Here is an 18,190-nt window from a genome sequence, read left to right as displayed (position 1 = left end):
GTTAATATCTTAAACCAAAATAACTCAAGTATACATGTTAATATCTTAAACCAAAATAACTCAAGTATAAATGTTAATATCTTAAACCTCCTCTATTTGTGTAAGTTTAACCCTACAACCCTTTACTTAATAAATTTTTTCTCTCTCCTTGCGTCGTAAAGTAAGTCCCCCACACATAAAATGTCAAACTCTTGAAAAATTAAGAAAAATTTACAAGATAAAATTTTCAAGACAAACATTTATTTCTGTTTCAAACAGAAATTTTTTATTTTGTTTAAATTTTTCTTTTTCCTTTTAGTTTATTTGGATTTGTGTGAGTGAGGTGGTCGGTAGAACTAAAAATATTTACGTTCTTTAGAAAAAAAAATTAACCGGCGTCTTAAAAATATTCACTTTAACCCCCCCCCCCCCCGTGATCCCAAATGTTAGAGAAACTTAAAATCTTAAATCTTAAAATGTACTTCAATAACCCGCAAACGCAAATATATGTATTTCATGTGAGAGCCATTCCATCTTAAAGATTCCTATACGGTGGTAGGCGAAAATATCAATATAATGAAGACGATTTTCGATTTTAATTTTGATTTTTATCAAGCTTTTATTCAGCATGGATACACAAAAACATAAAAACAAAGCGAAGCTGTCAATTGAAGAAAAAGTCTCTTTACTAACTTGTAATCTTGCAATTCGATATAAGCTGAGTAACAATTAGAACTTAAATAAAAAGTTGTCTTCGTTATAATAATATAGTAGCCTACCACCGTAGTTAATAATAGTAAATAATAATCGAAATCTTAGATGCGTGTAAAAAGCCCATATTGTGGATGGGTTGTAGCTTAAATTGCAGAATTATATTTGATTTTTGAAAATATTCTTTATTATTAAAAAACATTTGCATTTTAATAAATCAAATTTTTAAACATTTTGAAATAAAAAAACCAACATACAACCGTTAAAATGAAAAAGTATCAAGAAAGAGTTTGGAAGATAGAATGAAAGGGTAAAAAATGTAGTTTCCTGAAATTTATATTTTGAATATTGTTAATATTAGAATTGAGGCTGAGTGCTGTCCGGGCGTTTAAGTCTATATCGTTGGCTGTTACATCTGCTGCTCCACATCTGACAGTTTATATGTTTAACACCAGACATGGGGCATATCTGATTCACAATTGTGGCCTATAACTTTATTCTGAGTAACAATGAGGAAGATATCTTAGTTTTCCTTTCTAAAAATTCAATTCTGTTAAATTCGGAATTGTTCCTGAAGCGCGCCAATCAATTGTATAGAAACCATAATTGAAAGAATTTTTTTTTTTAAGAAAGACAAAAAAGAATATTTCGTTAATTCTTGTAAATCAGAAATGCCACATTATAAGGGCTTTGAATTACAGTTGACATCTACATTACAAATTTATCATTTTACCTTTTATTTTTCAATGGTAAAAAAAAATTCAAAAATTTAATATTTTTCTCAAAAATATAAATAAAATTTAACTATACTTTCCTAGCTGCCACCAAACTAACGAAATAACATCAATTTGTCAATAAAACTGAATTCAACCTCATTGTTCGTTAGTTAAAGATTCAAGTGTTTGTTCTATTTTCACTAAATTTACACTTTACAAATACAAATATACAAATATACAAATATACAAATATACAAATATACAAATATACAAATATACAAATATACAATTATACAATTATACAATTATACAATTATACAATTATACAATTATACAATTATACAATTATACAATTATACAAATATACAAATATACAAATATACAAATATACAAATATACAAATACGCAAATACATAATGGAACCAAATTTTTTCAGAAAAGAACAAAATTTGATATCTCCACATGTGTACACTGTATAGTACACAGTACACAGTACACACTGTATAATCACAGTACAGCTGTACAGTACACAATACACACTGTATAGTACTCAGTACACACTGTACAGTACACTATACACTGTATAGTACACAGTACACACTGTATAGTACACAGTACACACTGTACAGTACACAGTACACACTGTACAGTACACAATACACACTGTAGAGCACACAGTACACACTGTACACTGTACAGTACACACTGTACAGCACACAGTACGCACTGTACAGTACACAATACACACTGTAGAGCACACAGTACACACTGTACACTGTACACTGTACAGTACACACTGTACACTGTGCAGTACACACTGTACACTGTGCAGTACACACTGTACACTGTGCAGTACACACTGTACACTGTGCAGTACACACTGTACACTGTGCAGTACACACTGTACACTGTGCAGTACACACTGTACACTGTGCAGTACACACTGTACACTGTGCAGTACACACTGTACACTGTGCAGTACACACTGTACACTGTGCAGTACACACTGTACACTGTGCAGTACACACTGTACACTGTGCAGTACACACTGTACACTGTGCAGTACACACTGTACACTGTGCAGTACACACTGTACACTGTGCAGTACACACTGTACACTGTGCAGTACACACTGTACACTGTGCAGTACACACTGTACACTGTGCAGTACACACTGTACACTGTGCAGTACACACTGTACACTGTGCAGTACACACTGTACACTGTGCAGTACACACTGTACACTGTGCAGTACACACTGTACACTGTGCAGTACACACTGCACACTGTACAGTACACAGTACACACTGTACAGTACACAGTACACACTGTACAGTACACAGTACACACTGTACAGTACACAGTACACACTGTACAGTACACAGTACACACTTTACAGAACACAGTACACACTGTACAGTACACATTACATACTGTACAGTCCACACTGTACACTGTACAGTACACACTGTACACTGTACAGTACACACTGTACACTGTACAGTACACACTGTACACTGTACAGTAAACACTGTACACTGTACAGTACACACTGTACTCTGTACAGTACACACTGTACAGTACACAGTACACACTTTACAGTACACAGTACACACTGTACAATACACAGTACGCACTGTACAGTACACAGTACACACTGTACAGTACACATTGCTAAATTCTTAAAGTCTCCTTTAGAGAATTATCTGTTCGTGTTTATACTACATAAAAACCCTTTAATTAGAAAATTATTTCAGTTTTTGGATAAATTCCTAAGTGCCCCGCATCCAGATCCTAACATCAACATTTCTTATTAAAAATATGAAAAACATTATTTAGATCAATTTGTAAAACGTTTATTTATCTTTTCTAAGGTCAAAACTTATAATTTCTTTTGGCTATCCTGTTTATGGTCGACATATCCTGCAGAGATAGCTAAAATTATAGGATCAGGCACTTAACCTAAAAGTTACCACAGTGAATATCGAGATCAAGCCTCGTAGATTAGCAACATTTCACACAATACTTCTGATCTCAGATTGTTTGATATTTAAAAAAAAATTGAAGAATATTTCCTTTTCCAAATTTTGAATTTTTGATTACATCTGTAATATATCTAGAACATGTTTTCCCTGAATTAAATCTATTTGAAATGTTTTCCTATATCTAGAACATGTTTCCCCTGGACCAGGTGGGGGAAATCTAGAAAATATCTACTCAAAACCTAAACAGAGGGAATAAATTAATTTAAGGTGGAATTATAAAATTTCTCTAAATTTGAAGTTTGTGGCAGGGTTTTTAAACAAAAGGAAATATGAATGAGATAAAGTTATTCAACCTGACCAGACCAGACCAGACCAGACCAGACCAGACCAGACCAGACCAGACCAGACCAGACCAGACCAGACCTGAATTTATGAGATATTATATTGATTCCCTTACCTGCCCTCCTGGCCAGTAAATTGTCCACCAAGGATCCTTTTCGCAAGAAAATATTATTTCATCTTGTAATAATTAATTCAATAGAACATGTACGACAACTTTTACCACCCCCCCCCCTTCTTCGCAAAATGTTGACGCCTAGGATTACCATGCACAAAACCAAGCTGAGAAATTTTTCCAGAAAGTGGAGGAGGGGGGGCTGAATCACCCTTAAAGAAACCATGACCAAGACTTACCTAGGGAGTGGGGGCTCCCCCTTAACCCCCATATTTCCCCCTGTAAATGACCCCAATTATAAAGAATAGAAATAATAGTTTTCTGCCTGAAGACTTGAACTAGAATCCTGTATTGGTTGAGTGTATAGAGGACTATTATGGGATATCAGAAGCAACTGAATATGTACATTTAATAATTCATTGGCACATTTTTGTTTTTTTTTGCCGCATTTCTCTTTTCTGAATAAATACTCTGCAAGCTTGTACAGACTACAAGAGGGCTAGGGACAATTATTCAGGGTTACCAACAAAAGATAAGAGTTTAATAAAAATATCCAGAGGTTATTGGGAAAAATAACGATGAAAAATCTTGCCTTTTGCTGTCCAATTTTTCATTACCCCCCCCCCCATATCTTTAAAAATGATTATTCCCCCCTGGGAAGGGGGGGGAGTAATTCATAAAAATATACACCTCTGGGTTAGCCTTTTTTGCGAACACTCCCTTTAATAAAAATTCCAACCTTAATCTCCGGAGTTAAATGATCTGTAGAAATAGTTAGATTCTGCTTAATAAACTCTTCCGTCACCTAGTAACAAATATATTTAAAGGGACTATCAACATAATTTCAAGTCAACCTTCATTTAAATAGTTGCAAGACAGAATCACAACTGTAATCTTTTCCTAATCTAATATAATGGATATATATATGTGCGTCTAATTATGGGGGAATCAAATAAGTCAATTCAAATTTTAATCCAAATTGATAAAAAAAATAACATTTTTATTTAATATCAATTTCATACCCGTGATGTGTATCTGCGTAAATGCATGTTCTGTACACACTTCCGCATTTTCTGAACGCATGTACGCATGTTCTATCTGAAAAATAGATTTTTTAATCACAGATATGAACCATACATTTTTAATTTCTCTTTGGCAAGATTCAGATCAGTTAAATGTTAGAGAAGGGTCGGATTTATCACACTTACAATTTCTAGCCCACAATATAATTCCAAATTTTATAAAATGATAAATTATTTAATTATCACAAATATTCAATAACACACCAAAAAATTGGCCGCCATATATATCAAATTATATATAAACTATATCAATCATGGGCAGTTCTAGATGTATCACAAAAACAGATACTGAAAAATAAAATCTCTAAAACTCTAGGAAACGGAAAAGATTAAAGCAGATGGGAAAAGGAAGGAAAAATGGAAAGTGAGATTCATAAGTTTGATATTTCTTCCCAAAAATTCAGAATTAGAATACTTTAGTTTTTTTGGCGGGAGACTCTAATTCTTGAAGATCTTCCTCCCACTCATCATCAAATAGATCTTCATCAAGTTCAATATTAGCAGTAGCAACATCAGGAGCATCTGGAAGATCAATATTAGCAGTAGCAACATCAGAAACATATTGAGGGACAATATTAGCAGTAGTACCATCATTAGGATCTCTAAGAGTCTCTATAGCAGGCAGAGGTGTTTCGTTAATCATAGATTCATCAAACTCAGCAATTGGAAATTCCTCGTTCAATGCAAAAAAATCTTCTATAGTCTTCTGGCCTTTACTCAGTACAACAGTCGACTCAGAATCCTGGAAATTGTCCTTAGTAAGTCCAGCCTTGTTTAGAACATCTAGTTTCTTCTGGATCATTGGCCACAACTCATCATCTGCAGTTCCTTTAGCCACCAGATATTGTATTGAAACACTGTCAGTCTGCCCAATCCGATGTGCCCTATCTTCAGCCTGTGTAAGAATTCCCGGGTTCCAGTAAATCTCAGCAAAGACGACTAGGTGCGCAGAGGTAAGAGTAATACCAGAATTTGCCGCGGTAATGCTCAGCAGCGCCACCTGGCAGCTGGGAGAGGTCTGGAACTTGTCTACATAAGTTCTTCTAAGTTCGCTTGGAGTTGACCCATCAATTTGAATGAACCCTGTTCCTGCTGTATTAAGAACCTCTGCTAATCCTACCATCATCACCTGATGGTGACAGAACAATAGAAATTTTTTGTCTGAATTCAGCAAATCCTTTACATACTCCTGAACTGCCTTCAGCTTTGCCTGAGCTGTGGCACTGTACCATTCTAAGAGAAGACCACGCTTTTCCAGTCCATGAACACCAGATTTACGCGCAGCATTCTCCTTGTCTCTCATCATACTGCTGGAGCTATCAACACTACCTGGATCCAATACAACCATACATCGTTGCTTAGCTGGCAGCTGCTGGAGTACATCAGATTTCAGCCTTCGAATCATACATTTCTCCAATAAAAGCAGTGAGAGTTCCGTCATGTTTGAAGATCCACTGAAGTCATAAACTTCTCGTAATCCAAGTTTCTTCAGCTGTCCATCACAGTATCTGAATCCGAAGTCCCTCTGATGTTTGAAGAGTTTAGGGTTGAGAGCTGATATCTGAGAGTACAGTTCAACAGGACGACTTAATGCCGGAGTTCCACTTAGCAGAATGAGGTAGCGACATTCGCGCATCAACGGTTCTGCTGCCTTTGTTCTGGCTGATTTATCATTTTTAATTGAATGACTTTCGTCCATAATCACAAGATTGAAACTTTTTTTGGCTAGTTCATTGGCTTTCTTCCCCAGTAGATCATAGCTGATAATTATACAGGAACTAGAACCAATATAATCTTTTCCTGTTGTTATTGTGGAAATATCATCTGCAGAAAGAGAGGGAAACCATCTTAAAATTGCACTCTCCCATGCATATCGCATAGAAGAGGGGGCTACTACAAGGAAGGGCCAGGCATCCCTATAATAGCTTGCTAGACCTAGAGCCTGAATAGTTTTCCCTAGACCCATATCATCAGCAATGAGAACTCTGCCCGCTCTACTGATACCAAACTGAATTCCTTGAAGTTGGAATGGCATTAAGCTCTCCAGTATCTTTGGTTCTATTTTGCTTAGATCTATGCTCTCAACATCATAGCTCAGGGGTTTCCTGAAAGTATCTAAAATCCAGCGAGGAAGAGGGATTAATTCAACCTCACCCTTTAGTACCCCGGCTTCTCGTACAAGTTTATCATGTTCCTCCAGACTAAAGCTCCAAATCCTAGTTTTCGCATTGTATACACCAGTCTTCATTGTTTTAAATACTTTAATCAAGGTCTCATGATACGTGGTAACAACCTGAAACCGATTTCTCTCCACTAGTGTACAGTTTGCCTTTATGCATTTCCCACCATGTTTAACGGCCGCCAGCCCTGAATTGATAGCTCCCGATGTTACAGCAGACCCGTTTAGAACCAGGCTGCTCTGTTTATTTATTAAACTGCTTAAGCTGCTCCGAGAATCAGAATTAGTATTGCCCTTGCTGAATGGATTAGTAGCGCTCTTCCTGTATGGATTAGTATTGCTTTTGCCAAAAGGATTAGTATCACTCTTGCTGAAAAGATTGCTATTGCTGAAACTGCTCTGAGTGGTTGAAGGATGAGGGCGGGGAGGTTTGAAGGGGGTTCCTAAATTGTTGGGCCCTGATACAATTCAAAATAATACATTTATATTTTCCAGGGGGCTCAGCCTGCTTAACCCCCCCCCCCTCTCTGTATGTTGATATTGACTAATTATTTCACATTGGTACCTCTTCAAATCAAGTGATAACAAATTCTGGAATGATATAATTATTTCATCACCAAAAATACTGAAGCCAACGATGTTAAAATTGGGTTGATAATATACCTAATTTAATAGCTGGATTGTAAAGCTTTAGGAGTAAATTATTAAAATAAAGTAAAATAAAATATAATGTGTAAATAGTGAAAAGTTTATGGCTGTAAAAATTATTATTAAAGAGACTGTTGGCGCAATTTCAAGTGAACCTCCATGCAAAGATGGCAATCTGATCAATAATGTTGAAGATTTTGTAGTTATTTTAGATTTATAAGTGTTAAATTCATAATTAGTTTCCTGCAGAAGAAATGCGCAAGCGAAAACACGCTTCTGGTCCCTTTAATTGAATTTCTAGAATAAAAAACTGAAAATAATTATATTGAATTTCCTATTGTTTTTACAGATGGTTTAGACTTGTTATAGAAGGACTCAGCCGTGAGACTAGGAACTAAAAATAAATTTTATAATTTTTTCTTTAATTTTTGTAAACTTAATTTTTTTAAATCTTGAAAAATAGTTTAAAAGGGACAATACGCGTAATTTCAAGTGACTTCTGATTCACAATGTTGCCATTTAAAGCTTTGTTTGACTAAGAATTAACACGATATTTATGTTTTTCTCTTTGAAAATATACAAGTTAAATTTTTGGTTTCTTTATAAATGGACTTGCGGATTTATGCCAGAGAAACCAATGGATAAAAATTGTCAAAATTAACCTCTTTTAGCAATAAAAGCAAAGATAGAGGCTTTCAGTTAACAGTTGTGAATAGAGAATAGAGAATCATTTGAATTTAATTGACCTGTGGTTGCAGACGAGGGATGAACAGCATTCTTCCTGCAACATTAGAAATCAATAAGTTTAGAAAAATATATTTTAAAGAATTTTTAGAATTTTCTATTTTATTTTCAACCTGTGAAGAGCAGCTTGTCTGTTTTGTTCAACAATTCTTTTTTGTTCATCCGTCAGCCCTCCGCCGCCACTGCCACTAACTCCACCGCCACTGCCACTAACTCCGCCGCCACCAACAAAAACTCCCCTGCCACTACCTCCGCCAGAAACCCCGGCTCCGCTTCCCCCTGCTTGAATAACTCCGCCAGAACTTTTAAAAAAAAATGAATTCAAATCAAATAAATTTAAATAAATTATTATAAAATCTTTAATCTTTCAAGAAGGAAAAAAAGCATTAAAGAGACAGTACGCGTAATTTCAAGTGACCCTACATAAAAAGATGGCAATGCCTGATTTACAACGGTACCCTTGAAAGCGGTGTCTGATAAAGTGTAAATTAGATATCAATGTTTTTATTTCTTTAAACTGTTTATTTTTATTTGCGGTTTCTCTGCGAAAGTGTCTTGCGCACTTATTGCTTATGAGAAATAATGGAAAAACTTGCAGATATAAAGACTTTTCCATCGGAAATCGGGCATTGCCATCTTTGCATGGAGGGTCACTTGAAATTAAACTTACAGTCCATTTAAAGGGTAATGTTTGAAAGGAAGAGGAAGTTAAATTTGTGAGAGGTATATTTATTGTACAAACCTTGTCTGTGGTATTTTATTCTTTCGCTTAGCAAGGGCTTCACCTCTCTTCTCTTCAATCCTAAATTAAACAATATTCAGGGAGGTTTATATCCACCCCACCCCATTAACATAATTCAGGGAGGTTTATACCCTCCCCACCCCCTTAACAATATTCAGGGAGGTTTATATCCCACCCACCCCCTTAACCATATTTTGGGAGGTATATGCCTCCTCCTTATTTCAATAATATTCAGAAAGGAAAATTTCCCTCAAATCTCTCCAACTATTAGGAGAAATCTGATATCAAATACGGGATATGGAGACACAGATTTACTTTTCTTAGCCATTGCATCTTTTCAATTTGGTCCCCATAGAAATGCCAAATTCATAATTTATTATTTTTGAAAAAAAAAAGTTTTTACCTTCGTCGTTGTTCTTCCGTGAGCGCCATTTAATATTTTTAACCAAACATATTAATCTGAAATTTAGACGATAAATTCAAATTTATTCACGTTTATTAAATTATTGTAACATAATCAATACAAAAAAAATATATTTCTTAATATAATAGTTTTCTATCTGAATAAGTCTGTGATATAATATTCAAATAATTAATACATTTTTCAAATTTTTTACATAATAAAAATTCAAAACTGAAGGAATTTTCCCCGCCACCACCTCAAAAATAACGTACTGATAATTCCATCCCTCCCTGGCCGTCCAAAAATTGTATGGTTGGCGCAATTTCAAGTGACCCATCATTTACAAAGAGTAGTTTGTGTCCGATAAATGACTTATCATCTACAAACATGTTTGTAATTTTTAACATTTTTTTGCAATCAGTTTTATATTTAAGAAATATTGAACACCATTTTAGTGCTTAAAGGGTACCATTGTTAATATAACCATTGAGGTTCAATTGAAACTACGCATGAATATTCTTTTACCTTTTTGCTCTAAATTTTAACTCCCATGCTTAAAGGGACTGTAAAGGAAAAATGAAAGGGGGTATAGGCTGAAACCTAAGCACTTAAGGAATTGATTGATTGAGTTCTATCTGATGTTCCTGTCTCAAAAAATTGATATAAAACTGTGTCAAAATACGAAAATTTTAATATATAAATTTTTTTGTAAAAATCATAGGTTTTAACAGATCATATACAGCAAATACGCAACCAATCTGAAAACGACGATATCCCAGAAGAGCCTGAGAAACTTTGCTTCTATTATTATTTTAATTTAATAATTTTTCATTTTTGATAGATACAATTTATAATATTATTTATACGTCCGTATCAGGTGACAAAACTCTCATCAATTGGCAGTGCAGTATACTACGATTTTTATAAATTTTATATATTTCGTATAAATTTGACACAATTTTATATCAATTTCTCGAGACAGGAACATAAGATAGAACTGGTCTCGATCAACTCCTAAAATGCTTAGGTTTCAGCCTTTCATTTTACTTTAACATTCCCTTAAAATTTGTTATGGGGGGCTGAGGAAAAAGGATGAATATTTTAGATCTTTAACTCATAAATGTTCATAACTGTTATTCAATTTTCCTACACGGAAAACATTTCCCGCCAAAATATCTGAATTTGCGGATTTTCTTTAACTTCCAGTTTTCCTCCGGTTGACAATATTCTTGATGAAGAACTCCCCGGCTTTATATGAGCTCCTGAAATACAAACAATATTCTAATATATAGTTTCTATTCGAATTATCAAAATGTAAAATAATTGGACCAAATATTTAAGCTGTAAATGTAAGTTTATGTGACTCTCAAATAAAGTGTCGGGCTCACGATTGTATCCTTAAATCCTCAGTCTGGCCAAGGATGAATGAGATAAACTTATTTGTTTACCAATAAATTAATAGAGAAGGAATGAAAACTGTGAACGTTTAACACTAATTAAAGGGACCATTCACTTATTTGGGTAGTTGAAAAGGTACCGTACTTTTGCGCTGGAATTCTGAACGAGAAATTGGCCTTTTTTCCGGCTAAAAAAGTAAGACTACTACCAATGAAAAGCTAATAGGCTATTTAGTTTACCCTCAAATTACCCAAATAAGTAAACGGTCCCTTTAAGATAAAAAAATGAGGATTTCTTCCTCATTGTTACTCAGATAGAGGTTTAAAGGCTGGTACTACTTGGAATCAGACAAACCGCTCTTGAAGGTCACTAAAATCTACGTCTGCTATTTCTTTAAGGAGGGGGAAAAGTTGAAGGGAAGAGGGGGAAAAGTTGAAAGGAGGAGGGGGAAAAGTTGAGGGAGGAGGAGGAAAATTTGAAGGGAGAAAGTTATGGGANGAAGGGGGAAAGTTGAAGGAAAGAGGGGGAAAAGTTGAAGGAAGGAGGGGGAAAAGTTGTAGGAAGGAGGGGGAAAAGTTGAAGGAAGGGGGAGGATAGGGGAATAAGTTTTTGCCTACCTAACTAAAGGTCCACTAGCTGTATATAAGAATCCAAGTTGGTTTCCAATATTCTCCCAGTGTTGGAACTTAGCAGGTGTAACATATTCCTGAACCTGGATAGATCAAGGATTTATTTTAAACATAATTTTTGAAGATTGGACATCATAAGGAAAAAATGTTATCTCAAAAAATGTATTTTCCCAAATTAAGCTAGAAACTCTAAAAATGGGTTGAGAAGAGGTCGTGTTTAATAATTAGCAGAATGAAGTTGAACTAAGTATGACTGAACTATTTGGTCTTGATTTCTACGGAGTAATGATTGTTTAGTTATTATTATAATCATATTGATGATGATGATGATGATTGATGATGATGTAACCATATTTTGGGAGGTATATGCCTCCTCCTTATTTCAATAATATTCAGAAAGGAAAATTTCCCTCAAATCTCTCCAACTATTAGGAGAAATCTGATATCAAATACGGGATATGGAGACACAGATTTACTTTTCTTAGCCATTGCATCTTTTCAATTTGGTCCCCATAGAAATGCCAAATTCATAATTTATTATTTTTGAAAAAAAAAAGTTTTTACCTTCGTCGTTGTTCTTCCGTGAGCGCCATTTAATATTTTTAACCAAACATATTAATCTGAAATTTAGACGATAAATTCAAATTTATTCACGTTTATTAAATTATTGTAACATAATCAATACAAAAAAAATATATTTCTTAATATAATAGTTTTCTATCTGAATAAGTCTGTGATATAATATTCAAATAATTAATACATTTTTCAAATTTTTTACATAATAAAAATTCATAACTGAAGGAATTTTCCCCGCCACCACCTCAAAAATAACGTACTGATAATTCCATCCCTCCCTGGCCGTCCAAAAATTGTATGGTTGGCGCAATTTCAAGTGACCCATCATTTACAAAGAGTAGTTTGTGTCCGATAAATGACTTATCATCTACAAACATGTTTGTAATTTTTAACATTTTTTTGCAATCAGTTTTATATTTAAGAAATATTGAACACCATTTTAGTGCTTAAAGGGTACCATTGTTAATATAACCATTGAGGTTCAATTGAAACTACGCATGAATATTCTTTTACCTTTTTGCTCTAAATTTTAACTCCCATGCTTAAAGGGACTGTAAAGGAANTTTTCACAAAAAGCGCGCGCGCGCGCGCACTTTTGCTCAGATTCCTTCAAAACCAAAAAATGCATGTAATATACATAATTCTGAGTTTGCATGCAAAAATTCAGCCTCCTACAACAATTCTAAGTTATGTTTAACCACTGTTTAAATTTTCCCGAGAGTAATACGTTTAATGCCCCCCACCCTTATTAATTATTTAATGACCTTGAGGTGACGTTTTGTTGGCTGCATATATTGTCCTGCAGAGTCCACAAATATTAGAATAAAAACCATTTTCATTTTAATTTATAAATTATTAATAAAACAGAACCCTGTCCATATCCAGCAAATTCTAGGAAAGGATAAAACTGTAAACACAATTATACATCATTATATTAATGTTAGTTCCGTGCTATAGCAAACCCTTGACAAGACAGTGTTCAAGTCCGAATTCAATCTTGAGATATTTGCAGAGTTTCTAGACCATCATTGTAGGAATTGAAGTCTCAACCTCGACAACATGCTTCGACCCACTTTAAGAAAATAGGGGGTAAGATGGTGATCCACTTTAAGAAAATGGGCGGTAAGATTGTGACCTACTTTAAGAAAATGGGCGGTAAGATGGTAAGATTGAAGGCCGCACTTTGTAACTTCCCAATTTCCCAAGTGCATTTATCCCAAATGTCCAATTAGCCCTCTCCCCTTGTAACTCTAATTTTGAACTAAAAACAAGAAATATTTGTATATATGAAGAAGGATAGATAGATAGATAGATAGATAGATAGATAGATAGANTGATGTAATTTTTTCGCTGGGGTGTTATGCAGTACGTTAGACATTGGACCCTGGAACTTAAAATTTGTCTTTGGTTTTCGTAAAGTTAATAGATGTGAAAGGAGTATAGAAAAACATTGTAAGTCTTTAAAACTTGATAAGATTTAGCCTCCTTCTTTGTATTAGAAAAATTGTTGCTGATATTTAATATTTTGAATTTTAAACAAATTTCTCAATATCTTGGTCAATTCTTAAGGTACAAACTCGGCAGACCACATTTTGGAATTCTGAAAACAAGGCGCCTTTGATGCTACCAACTCTTTGAAGAAAATGCTATGATCACAAGATTTTAGCTACAGTATCTCATTTATGCTTATTCCAGGGCCCACTATCTACCAAAGTTCTTCTCTAATTTGGCCCCTGAACTTCACTTCAAACTTTTTTAAAAGTACAGATTATTTTTATAGAATGAACAATAGTCAGAATAAAAATTTGTTATAGTAAAACCTAAAATTTGCTATATGCCGATTGCCGAGGTTTTACAATTTCCTAAAAATACAGGGTGTCTCACATCAAATTAGACCGCATCAATGGGCCTAAATTACAATTTGAGGGACAAATCAGAAAATTTAAGAAGAATGAATCATTTTGAAAAATTTAATAAGGCTAATAGAATTTTTTTTTTTGCAGAAAATGTTAAATTATTTGAGTATTATGTGCGTATTTTGGCGTTCAGGATTGGAGATAATCTAATATGATACGGGACGCTCTGTATCTAGGGTCCACTGAGATATAACAGCTGCGTAGCCCACCGACAAAGTTACATTTACACTAGCCCAGAATAGTATAGATCAGTAGATAGAAGCATACATATTAGCGGGCCGTGGTCCAGGTGACAGTTCCTAAGATTTTACCTTTATTTATTTAAAAATAAAACTCACTGTAAAATCTCCTCATCTGTTTCTCCAAGACCCAGCATTATAGAAGTCTTCGTGACCAGGCTTGGGTCTATTTCCTATGAAAATAAATTAACAGTAAAGTTTTGAAGGTGTATTTCTTAAGGAATTGATTGGTTGCCTCAAACTCTAATTTTCTGATCAATATTAGCGGCCTCAAGAGCAGGGGTACCCTCCTCCCACCCAGATGCATTGTTTTTATTATTATTAAACGAAACTTCTGTGGATATTCTGGTCCCCTAGAAAATCTCACCCATCAGTACTTCCACTTGCGATACGTGAACATTGTACAACCACGCCTGGGGTCCTCTGTTTGAAAACCGCTGTTCTGTTATTGAACCCTGGATGAAAGCGCACCAGGTGGCTTTATCTTGTTTACATAATCATCGTTTGTGAATTATCCTCTCAATCAATTCAAGAATTGATAGAAAAAAATGTAGCCAGTCGAATCCATTGACATGTTGATTGTTGATTCAAAACATGTTTTTAGAGAAGATGATTAACATACTAATCTTTCATGCGTAAAAATCATAAAAACAAAAGAAAATGTCCGTATCTCCGCCTTTTTAATCATAATAACTCATTTCTGACCTCTCCCCCCTTGCCCTTCCGTCAATTTTGAACAAGATTTGATTTCAGAATTCATTTATTAAAAATATATCCTGTTTCTGGAAAAATCATTTTTCTTTCACCTCCCCCTTTGATAATCTTTTATTTCCCCTGAAAATAATGAATTATCAAAAAGAATGAAAAAGGTTGCCTTTTGATATCCAATTCCCCCCCTCTTTTCTTGACTACCAAAAATTTAACCAGAAAATACATTGATAACAAGAAAATATATTGATAACCAGAAAATGCATTGATAACCAGAAAACTCTGAAATAGGAAAACGACTTTTAGAATCCAGTGATAGCTTTAAATATTCCAAAGAACATAAGGAACAGTAATTATGCAGTGTAAAATGTAATTAAATGTCACAAAATTATTGATTTGATAAATGACAACATTAAAAGTATTGCTCTAATGTCGTCCTCCTGTTTACTGATCTACTGAAGCGGCACATAGAGAGGACACACATTGAGGATACACATTGAGGACACACATTCAGGACAAAACATCTTATAACTTATAAGCTCTTAACTTTCATCTTCACATCAAGAAAACATTAGCAAAAATCTTTTTCGTTTTAAATTTTTGATTATTTTTTTACATAAATGTTTACCGTTTCAACACAGGCTGTATCCCCCGCAAAGTCTGGTGATAGGCACTCCACCAATAGTTCCGGTTTTGCCCGCTTAAGTTCCTGGATTGTGGCGCTAATGTGCGCAGAGCCCGCGTCCGGTAAATCATCTCTAAGATCAGCCATTTTGTTATTTTAAGAATTATTTTAGACGAAGATAAATTCACAAATTCTTGAGAAGTCTAAGAATATAGTAAGAATAATATAAAAATGGCCTTTTTTAAAAGTTTTTAAATCTTTCCTCAAAATATTATATTAGTCCAGATGAACATAATTTTGGATCAACTGCACTACTGGTTACCTATCTACAGATGTTAAAACAACATAGTCTAGTCCCCACTCCACCACTGCGTTAGCTGTGTTCACCGGCTCAGCGGGGTCCAGGGGAGGTGGGGCTCTAGCAGTCTAGAAGAATACGTGGAGGCCAAAACTTTTTTTAAAATCTGGTCTATAAGGAGTTCAGTTATGTTATTATGGTAAATGGTAACTATAGCAATTAGGTTAGATAGGGCAAGTGTAATTGTAGCCACTGTAATTGAGACAAATGTAATGATGGTAAGATTAATTACGGAAAATTTAATTATGGCAAGTGTAATCATAGAATTAATTACAAAAAAAGTAATTGTGGCAAGTGTAATTATGGTAATTGCAATCATGGCAAGTGCAATTATGGCAAATGTAATTATCACAAATGTTAATGATTGCAAATTATGACAAATGTTGCAAATGAAACCATATACCTTAACAGAGCAGAACCTGCATCCTCTAGTACAAGTGTCACCCATCAGCATAATGGTAGCAGTTGCCGTCCCCTCCTCTCCTCCCCAGCATTCACCGATATTAGGACACCTGGAAACAGATTTTATAATAGCAGTTGCCTTCCCCTCCTCTCCTCCCCAGCATGCACCGATATAAGGACACCTGGAAACAGATTATATAATAGCAGTTGCCTTCCGATATAAGGACACCTGGAAACAGATTATATAATAGCAGTTGCCTTCCCCTCCTCTACTCCCCAGCATTCACCGATATTAGGACACCTAGAAACAGATTTGATAATAGCAGTTGCCTTCCCCTCCTCTACTCCCCAGCATTCACCAATATTAGGACACCTGGAAACAGATTGATAATAGCATTTGCAGTCCCATCCTTTACTCCTCCAAAATTCTAGAAAAGTTTAAAATTCTCACAATTTTCTGCATTGTCTTTGCAACATAAATCAGCAAGATACTTTTCAATAGAAACCACAATTGAAAATGGTCAATTTTGATATATCACTTCAAGGTTTAAAGGGTACCAACGTGAATCAGACATGCCACTCTACAAATAGGGGGTCACTTGAAATAATGTTTACAGTACCTTTAAGTAAAAGAGTACCTTGCTTCTTCACAGACTGTCGCAAGTTTAAGTCCTCGCAAGTCCTTCTTAAGTTTTGAGAAGTTTTTCCCCATCGGTATTTCAGTTTTTAGCCAGGGAGGTAGACGCAGTCGCTTTTCATTCTGAACAATTATTCAAATAATAACGTTTATTTACTTTAATTGAAAAAGTTTTTGTGTTTTAAATTTAGATTTTTGTAAATTTTTATTTAATATCAGAAAAGATTATGGAAAAGGTTAAAAAGCTTAAAAGTAGTTACTCTTCTTTACTAGCCTCACATTCAAATTGTCTAATCCTGATATCCATTCAACCTGATGTTGAAAACCTTAGGCTTTTCAAACTAGCAATTCTGATGCTGCATCAAATAGTCAAAGATTGAAATATCAAAGGTTTTAAAAGTTTGCAACACAGGGAATAGAAAACAAAGTCCCCCAACCCTCTTTTTAAATACTTTTTACTTAAATATTATATCATTTTTCCATAAAATAATTAATTTTTCCAAATTCACTGAAAAAATGTCTTATTAAAAATTCCTTGATTTTGGAAAAGGGAATAGATTTTTCCAGAAAATACATTGATAACAAGGAAATACATTGATAACCGGAAAATACATTGATAACCAGAAAATACATTGATAACAAGAAAATACATTGATAACCAGAAAATACATTGATAACCAGAAAATACATTGATAACCAGAAAATATATTGATAACCAGAAAATCATTGATAACAAGAAAATATATTGATAACCAGAAAATGCATTGATAACCAGAAAACTCTGAAATAGGAAAACGACTTTTAGAATCCAGTGATAGCTTTAAATATTCCAAAGAACATAAGGAACAGTAATTATGCAGTGTAAAATGTAATTAAATGTCACAAAATTATTGATTTGATAAATGACAACATTAAAAGTATTGCTCTAATGTCGTCCTCCTGTTTACTGATCTACTGAAGCGGCACATAGAGAGGACACACATTGAGGATACACATTGAGGACACACTTGAGGACACACTTGAGGACACACATTGAGGACACACATTGAGGACACACAT

General features: G+C 34.4%; 4 protein-coding genes and 1 long non-coding RNA gene across 9 annotated transcripts in view; all 5 read right to left on the bottom strand.

Annotated features, from left to right (window-relative positions):
- Positions 1-6: 6 nt before the first annotated feature.
- On the bottom strand, positions 7-4,955 carry LOC111710560 (electron transfer flavoprotein beta subunit lysine methyltransferase). 4 transcript variants are annotated; one of them, XM_023484666.1, is made up of 10 exons: positions 4,868-4,955; positions 4,585-4,650; positions 4,171-4,239; positions 3,849-3,884; positions 3,567-3,630; positions 3,179-3,200; positions 1,505-1,519; positions 1,018-1,119; positions 292-335; positions 7-190 (listed from the first exon to the last, which is right to left on the bottom strand). In XM_023484666.1, exons 1-10 carry the CDS (start codon positions 4,934-4,936, stop codon positions 123-125), a joined length of 555 nt encoding a protein of 184 aa, XP_023340434.1. In that variant the 5' UTR covers positions 4,937-4,955; the 3' UTR covers positions 7-122. The 4 variants fall into 4 exon arrangements, with proteins under 4 accessions (XP_023340434.1, XP_023340436.1, XP_023340438.1 ...); XM_023484668.1 differs by lacking the exon at positions 1,505-1,519 and adding an exon at positions 1,390-1,398; XM_023484670.1 differs by lacking the exon at positions 1,018-1,119.
- On the bottom strand, positions 4,943-12,282 carry LOC111710557 (SWI/SNF-related matrix-associated actin-dependent regulator of chromatin subfamily A-like protein 1). Of its 2 annotated transcripts, none has more exons than XM_023484664.1 (6): positions 12,235-12,282; positions 9,241-9,300; positions 8,612-8,800; positions 8,501-8,535; positions 8,089-8,148; positions 4,943-7,564 (listed from the first exon to the last, which is right to left on the bottom strand). In XM_023484664.1, exons 1-6 carry the CDS (start codon positions 12,261-12,263, stop codon positions 5,334-5,336), a joined length of 2,604 nt encoding a protein of 867 aa, XP_023340432.1. In that variant the 5' UTR covers positions 12,264-12,282; the 3' UTR covers positions 4,943-5,333. The 2 variants fall into 2 exon arrangements, with proteins under 2 accessions (XP_023340432.1, XP_023340431.1); XM_023484663.1 differs by lacking the exon at positions 12,235-12,282 and adding an exon at positions 9,644-9,753.
- On the bottom strand, positions 10,783-13,144 carry LOC111710561 (lipoyl synthase, mitochondrial). The gene is made up of 3 exons (XM_023484671.1): positions 13,011-13,144; positions 11,659-11,753; positions 10,783-10,905 (listed from the first exon to the last, which is right to left on the bottom strand). The coding sequence occupies exons 1-3, from the start codon at positions 13,083-13,085 to the stop codon at positions 10,839-10,841; spliced, it is 237 nt and encodes a 78-aa protein (XP_023340439.1). The 5' UTR covers positions 13,086-13,144; the 3' UTR covers positions 10,783-10,838.
- Positions 12,441-12,802, bottom strand: LOC111710562 (uncharacterized). The gene is made up of 2 exons (XR_002767078.1): positions 12,760-12,802; positions 12,441-12,490 (listed from the first exon to the last, which is right to left on the bottom strand). It is a non-coding gene; the product is annotated as an uncharacterized LOC111710562 (long non-coding RNA).
- Positions 13,145-15,698: 2,554 nt separating the features above from the next.
- LOC111710559 (lipoyl synthase, mitochondrial) overlaps positions 15,699-18,190 on the bottom strand; it is a gene marked incomplete in the record, with an annotated part of 4,829 nt that continues 2,337 nt past the window's right edge. Inside the window, 4 exon segments of the mRNA XM_023484665.1 lie at positions 15,699-15,867; positions 16,057-16,160; positions 16,496-16,604; positions 17,133-17,254. Coding sequence (XP_023340433.1) covers positions 15,714-15,867; positions 16,057-16,160; positions 16,496-16,604; positions 17,133-17,254 — 489 coding nt within the window.

Source organism: Eurytemora carolleeae, unplaced genomic scaffold (genome assembly GCF_000591075.1).
Source record: "Eurytemora carolleeae unplaced genomic scaffold, Eaff_2.0 scaffold490, whole genome shotgun sequence".
Classification (NCBI taxonomy): Eukaryota; Metazoa; Arthropoda; class Copepoda; order Calanoida; family Temoridae; genus Eurytemora; species Eurytemora carolleeae.
Note: the sequence above shows the minus strand (reverse complement) of the source record. Positions and strands in the feature narration are given on the sequence as shown.

Excerpts from the sequence above, each read along its gene's own strand:
- LOC111710557 (XM_023484664.1), bottom strand. The coding sequence starts at position 12,263 with ATGGCGCTCACGGAAGAACAACGACGAAG. Across the intron at positions 9,301-12,234 it reads ACGGAAGAACAACGACGAAG|GATTGAAGAGAAGAGAGGTG; the intron begins GTAAAAACTTTT and ends TGTTTAATTTAG. Across the intron at positions 8,149-8,500 it reads TCCCTCGTCTGCAACCACAG|TTCCTAGTCTCACGGCTGAG; the intron begins GTCAATTAAATT and ends ATTTATTTTTAG.
- LOC111710561 (XM_023484671.1), bottom strand. The coding sequence starts at position 13,085 with ATGAAAATGGTTTTTATTCTAATATTTGTGGACTCTGCAGGACAATAT. Across the intron at positions 11,754-13,010 it reads CAACAAAACGTCACCTCAAG|GTTCAGGAATATGTTACACC; the intron begins GTCATTAAATAA and ends TGATCTATCCAG. Across the intron at positions 10,906-11,658 it reads GCTAGTGGACCTTTAGTTAG|GAGCTCATATAAAGCCGGGG; the intron begins GTAGGCAAAAAC and ends TTTGTATTTCAG.
- LOC111710560 (XM_023484666.1), bottom strand. The coding sequence starts at position 4,936 with ATGCGTACATGCGTTCAGAAAATGCGGAAGTGTGTACAGAACATGCAT. Across the intron at positions 3,201-3,566 it reads GAAACATGTTCTAGATATAG|GATCTGGATGCGGGGCACTT; the intron begins GAAAACATTTCA and ends TGTTGATGTTAG. Across the intron at positions 336-1,017 it reads ATTCAAAATATAAATTTCAG|TTCTACCGACCACCTCACTC; the intron begins GAAACTACATTT and ends AAATATTTTTAG.